We start from the raw sequence: 6,198 nt of genomic DNA on the forward strand, positions 1-6,198 counted from the left end.
TTGGAAAAAATAAAATTATTATTTTGAGACATGTAAAAATTCTATGAAATTCCGATTTGGTGTCTATAAAATGTTATTACAACAGAGTCATGCTCATCCCCTCATGTACTGTCTGGGGCTGTGTTCACACGACGGTGGCAGAGTTGGGTAGCCACAACATAAAGTCTAAAGTATCTGGCCCTTTACAGAAAACCTTTGCCAACTCCTGTCCTAGGTCATCAATCCAGCCATGCTGCTCTCTGCTTAGGATCCTTCAGTGGCTCCCTGTGGCTCTCTACAAACTGACCCCTGTCTACCTCTCCAGCTTAACAACTGTCTCTCCAGTTGTCTACCCACTCACACAACACTAATCCTTCCTCAAACCTCCCACAAACCACAGCCCTGGGCTTGTCTCATGCCTTTTACCTTTACTCAGCATGCCTCTCTCCTCCAAATGGCAGTCTACCATCTCAAGACTCAGCTCAAATGCTTCCTTCTGTTTTTGTTCCCCATCCAGGGGTCCTTCCCCTAAGCATGAGGGCTAATCCGTTCCTAGCATGCCACAAAAAAATCTTGGTATAGCCCTTCAGCTTTTAATAAACAGACTAATGACCTATTTGTGCCAGTCCAAACAATTTCATTTTATTTGTTCAGGTATGTGTCCCCCACTGGATTACTAACTGTAAAAGAACAGGCCATGTCCATTTCCCACAGCCCTAGCACATGCTGGCATGGATAGGATGCAAGTATTCACCAGAAGTGGCCTGCTTAGCATTCTAATTTTTCACTTGGCTGGCATTATGTAGAAAGAAGATGCCTATATATTTTCCAGCTACTCTAAACTTTCAGCACCTATAACAGACCAGGCACCTCCATGTACGTTATCTCATTTAATCCTCACAACCCTGGTGAGTTAGGCGATATCTCCACTCCACCAGGCAGCAGCAAGCTGTTACGTGGCAGAGCTGGAATCTGAGATCAGGTCTCCTGCTTCCTGCTGATTTTGAGATGCTCTCAATGTACAGTTCACCCACTGAACTCACTGCTTGAAAGAAGCAACAGATGCTCATGAGCTTCCTGTTGGGTGTGGTACCACTGACCCTCTACTAAACGGGCTCAGATAGAGGTGGTTTTGTCTCTGCCCTCCAGTCACCTGTTCCCATTGCTGTACATCATGTCCTTCAAGGCAGATCATCTGGGTCAGGACCAAAGGGCAGCCCTGCTCTTCCTAGTAAAATTAAGTGCCAGGTTTGTGATGTCACTTCTCAATTCTCCTTCTGTTGCTCTGGGGCTTGTGGCTTGCTCTGGAGCAGAAGGAAGTTGTTGGAAGTCTGGCCTCCATGCTGGAGAAGTGCCAATGCAGAGAGCCAAACTAATGTAACTATTGATGTACCTGCCTTAAAAGGAGCCTGAAGAATGCCTCCAGTGGGCTGCTGGCATAAGCCCTGGACTGTCCACATGGTTTTTTGAATATTCAAACAGAGGTCCAGAGCTCAGAGACAGGGAAAGCCAATACGGCTGCTGCAGGCCTGGGAGAAATCAACAGAGGAAAGGTAAGTGTCCCAGAGACTCTTTCTCAACCAGAGAGAAGGGGTTAGGGCTGCACTGGTCAGTACACAGAGGCTGCAGTGTGAACCTGGGAGAAGGAGGAGCTGCTCTATGTCCTCCACCACCACAATGGATAGGCTAACCTGTCTGTCACCACACAGGCTCAGCGATGTGCTATGAGAGGCCCTCCCCCAGACTCCAGAAGATGGAATTCTGTAAAGTCACCCGACCCTTCTCCTAGGTCTGGAACTGATGGTACTGAGGACCACTAAAATAAGTTCAGCTAGGTAGACCTACAAGAATTTTTGACAAAAGACTCAGCTAAGACAGCTGGGTTTAACCACATGTGTGATTCCAGCTGTGGTGTACCAATTCAGTGTTTGGCATTTTGGATTGAGAAGTTAGCCTATGTCTTTCCAAAGATAGTGATCACTTCGGATTAAAAAAACGAGGTGCACCTGATGCTGCAGGCATTTTCAGGAGGAGGATGGATAACTGGGACAACTGAGACCATAACTAAGTGACATTTTCAGGCTAAAATTCTGGTTTGACTAAATCAAGCCCCATGTTCCCCCAACCATCAGGGCGATCACGGTGGTGGTGTGAGGAGCCTCTGCAAATACGACTGAATCACTAGTGACCGTCCAGTGAGAGACATACTGAAATACTTTATACAGACAGAAGAGAGGACACGGGGATTTCTGACACACTCATGCTTTGGATGTATCAGTTCAAGACAGTATGTGAGCTCTGAGTCCACCAGGCAGTTGGGAACAAACATGATCAATCTGCTGGCAAACGAGTCTCCACCCCACCTAATCATCCTTTTTTCTAAGTGCATCTTGATCGCCTCAGTCCTGGACATCAAAGTAGTCAATTACTGGCTCCTTGGCTATTTTCTGTAAATTACTGCTCCCAAGATTCCTGAAAAGCAAACACAGAATGATCAATCTTTTTTTGCTTGGGGGAAACAGATTCAGGTCTTGGAAAGTTCAGGATCAGCTGATTTACCATGTGTGAAGCTTTGATAAGACAGTGGGGTCCACATGAGCTGGGAACTGTTGAAATTTGGTGATGGGCACATAGGGGTTTATATTAATATATTAATACCATTCTCTCTACTCTAAAAATTTTCCACAATTAAGTCTTACCAAAAAATACAGCAAGCAAAGGAAAAAAAAAGATAGCATGTCATAAACAGGCCCGTAACTTTACGTCCCCCAGGTGGTACTGGACACAGCTGTGGAATAACATGAGGAAACGCAGCTTGTGCTGCTGGGAGTCCAGGCTGCCTGCTTCCAGGGCTAGAGCAGGGCTGGTGCTGGGGAGCTACACAGCCCCAGGTGCTCCTGGCTGAGGCTGTGCCCAATGGGCAACATCTAGTTGTCCCGTCCAGTTCCAGGGGAACACAGATGGCTAGGACGCTCATGGTGACCTTGCAAACTTCCCTACCCAGAGGTTCTGTGTAGGAGGTACTCCTAGGCTTCTGTGTGGAAGCCCAGAACAGGAGGAGGGACCCCACTGTGTTTCCCAGCAAATTCCAGCAGTGTGGCCTTGTCACAGCAGGGCAGCTGGCCCCCTCCTGGGAAGGGAGAGGAAAGGAAGGAGGGATGAAGACCCTCTCTGCTCCTGTCTGAGAAAACACCTGCCAGATTTGCTGCTTGCCAATGTGGTTTTCTTTTCTCCTTAAATCACAAACATATGTTTTTGTTGTAAAAATGCTTCAAACCATATATAAGTAGACAGAGCAAAACATGAAAGTTCCCCCCTTCACTGTCAGCTCCCCGCTAGAATCCCACTTCCATCTCCAGAGTAACTGTTGTGGACCACATGATGTTCCTAAATCATCTGGTGTGACAGACTGAATCCATTTCCCAGTGTCACCACCTACACTGTGGAAATTATGGCCAGTGACTGTGCTCCCTGGAGGGGAAGTGGGCATTACAAACATCAGACTTGGGACCCCTCTGGAATGAACATATGTGTCTGACATCTCAGTCAAACCTTATATATCTGAACACAGCACCCCAAAGCCAGGCCCAAGGAGGCCGCCAATGGCTGGTGCAGCCCAGGGCAGTTCAGCCGCTGCTGGCTTCTCTGAACAGACAGGGCTCTTTGGAAAGCAGCTGAAGAACCCTTACTTGTCTGTCTGATGTCTGTGATGAGGAATCGGTGGTGGAGGCCGTGACTGTATCTCCTTTTCAAGTACACCTGTCAGCGTGGTAGGAGGACATATAGACTTCCCTCTGATAAAAGTAAGAACACAAAGTATTGAAAAGTTAGAACTGTCTGTGGAGAGAGGCAGACAGCTGGAAATCCAGTCCGAGACTTTCACTGTGACGCTGCAGAGCACTCTCTGATATGACCCGTCTCCTCTCAGGCATGATCAACTTTGTTTAACCCTTGTCCCTTTCACCCACCTCTGCTGGGCCTGCTACCTGCTTCCTCTCATCTCACACTTGAGTTTTCTTTGTTGGGAGGTTCTTCTGACTCCCCCTGGTTCTGACAGTGATCTTAGGTCCTACTGTCCCCTCCTGGCACACACTACTGCCTTGGTTTCCTCTAATGGCAAACACTGTTTACAGAGGATGCCTCGAGTCACAGGTCAGCATTCTTCCTGTTTCCATCAGGCAAGGAGGACACAAGGGAAAAAGGGACAGATGTGACGGGCAGGTACCCACTCCAGGCTCTCAGGGTCTGACGTGGATTGTATCCTTTAGGTGTGTCTGGCCTGAGGACTGAAGCATGGGCTTTACTTTCTGGTTTGGACCTTTAGATCAGTCAGAATGGCTGGCCCAGAGGCAGACTTTCCACCTCATCTTCCAAGGGAGGAAGTAAGGAAAGCAAATATTGGCCAGCCCTGTTTCCCAGGTCCAGCTTGCTCCACCGAGCAGTTCCTTCTGTAATGGCAGGATTCACCCACCTGACCGCAGTGACCACGACGTTGCGCTTCGGTTCACTGTCATAGCTCACGCTCTCCAGGCCGTACACCTGGGCCAGGTCGTGGATGATCCGGCGGTGGTCTCTGTTCATGGGAGGGAAGCAGTGGCTCTTCTTACTATTCTTTCCCTGTATTGAGGGAAAAGATGACTGATTGATAAAAATCATCTTGAAAACAGGATATGTCCACAGAGGTCCTTCCCACCATCCCAGAACAGCCTGGGTCAATAAAGAGACAGCTGAGTTTTGGAGGCCCACAGCACACAGCATTTCACTGACTGCTAAGCAAGCCGAGGCTGTGGGAGAATGAGGGCTGATGCACTTCCTTCATCTCCTCTGTGAGCCACAGGGTAGCAGTTGGCCGGGGTTAGAGGAACAGAGGGCAAGTAAACTGAGACTTACACGGACAGTGCAATGGTTCCTCCTGTGGGGCCCGTAACTGGGGAGTGAGTGATGTTCCCAAGAAATGACTAAATAAATTGAAGACTTATAAACAAGAAAATCTCACTTCCTACAAAAAGTACATTCTACGCTAAAAATCACGAGTGTACAGATACAGACACGCAAGCACAGAAATACATTTGCTCAGGCTTCCTAATTAGGAGGGGAACAATGGTCCCATTTTCTCCTCTGTGTTAGTATCCTGCTGGGAAGTGGGAACAGAAAGGAAGGGGATAAGGGGATGGCGGGAAGGAAACCCATCTTCACAAGATGTGGAGCTAAAGTAGCCACCTTGCCCTCACCCACAGGCCCCTGAATGAAGAGGGAGCCACCGAGGGGCTGGCTGCCTCCAGGACAGCTTCACTCTCTTGAAGGAGTCTGTGACACTACCCATTCAACTTTTCATCCTCGCACAACGGTTTCTCTCCTGCCTTTGGGGCACTAAGAACCAGTGTGTCCCATTATACAACAGCCCTGCAGAGATCTGAGGACCGAGCATGTCTTCCTAAGTATCCCTACTGAATCTCCTTCGTCCAGAGTTTCTTCACCCATTCTTAGGCACAGAGCTAGGATTTTTATTTACATTTAATATTATTGCAGGTATCTTTTCTGAACCAGGACAGGGTTTCCATGGATGTTATAATGGATGGCCTTTTGGGAAAGATAAGGATCCTCAAGGCAGCTGTGACTTTTTCCTGTAACTACTTTATACCGACAGTGTTTCTGGGACTTGACTTTTTTATCAAGCTGGCCTTAGAGACATGTACAGCTGAATGTTTTGACTTCAACCTTATTCACGGCCTCCACAAGGGCTTCCATTTCCTTCTCAATGTCACTGACAAACTTTAAGTCCTTCCTGAAATGAGAAATAACCACAGTTAATTTCATTTGTTTCTGATCTTCTGAGAATCCCTTCTACCCACCCTCTGCCTGTAAAGTGCAGGCAGTGGACAATGTGGGCAGAAAACCTGCAGAGGTCAGGAACTGTCAGATAACAGAAGGTTGAATGTGATGGAACAAAGGAAGAGAAAGTAAGAAATCAAATATGAGAAAAGGGAAGATGGAAGGAGAACTAGCCACCAGAAGGCCAGGAGACTGGAGGAAAATAAGACTTTTTACCACCCAAGTGAGGACCACCCATGTGATTAAGACCTGGGCAGACAGAGGTGGAATGTAACCAGAGATCCTTCAATTCAGGCTAGTCCAGCCCTTGGGGGGCCCCGACTCCCACCACAGGGCCCAAACACACACACACACACACACACACACACACACACACACACACACACA

General features: G+C 47.9%; 1 protein-coding gene across 8 annotated transcripts in view; it reads right to left on the reverse strand.

Annotated features, from left to right (window-relative positions):
* The window catches only part of NFX1 (nuclear transcription factor, X-box binding 1), an 84,075-nt gene continuing 77,877 nt past the window's right edge, over window positions 1-6,198 (reverse strand). For 6 of the 8 annotated variants that reach the window (XM_027088935.1, XM_027088933.1, XM_027088936.1 and 3 more), the window contains 4 exons: window positions 5,698-5,764; window positions 4,451-4,596; window positions 3,669-3,773; window positions 857-2,451 (listed from right to left, as the gene is read on the reverse strand). In XM_027088935.1, the coding sequence (XP_026944736.1) occupies window positions 2,379-2,451; window positions 3,669-3,773; window positions 4,451-4,596; window positions 5,698-5,764 (391 nt within the window). In that variant the 3' untranslated portion in view covers window positions 857-2,378. Of the gene's footprint in view, window positions 2,452-3,668; window positions 3,774-4,450; window positions 4,597-5,697; window positions 5,765-6,198 lie in introns of all 8 variants that reach the window. The other 2 variants (XM_027088934.1, XR_003429150.1) reach the window with 2 other exon arrangements.

The sequence above is a fragment of the Aethalodelphis obliquidens genome, unplaced genomic scaffold (assembly GCF_003676395.1).
Source record: "Aethalodelphis obliquidens isolate GAN/ISIS:26980383/991018 unplaced genomic scaffold, ASM367639v1 scaffold64, whole genome shotgun sequence".
Taxonomy (NCBI): domain Eukaryota; kingdom Metazoa; phylum Chordata; class Mammalia; order Artiodactyla; family Delphinidae; genus Aethalodelphis; species Aethalodelphis obliquidens.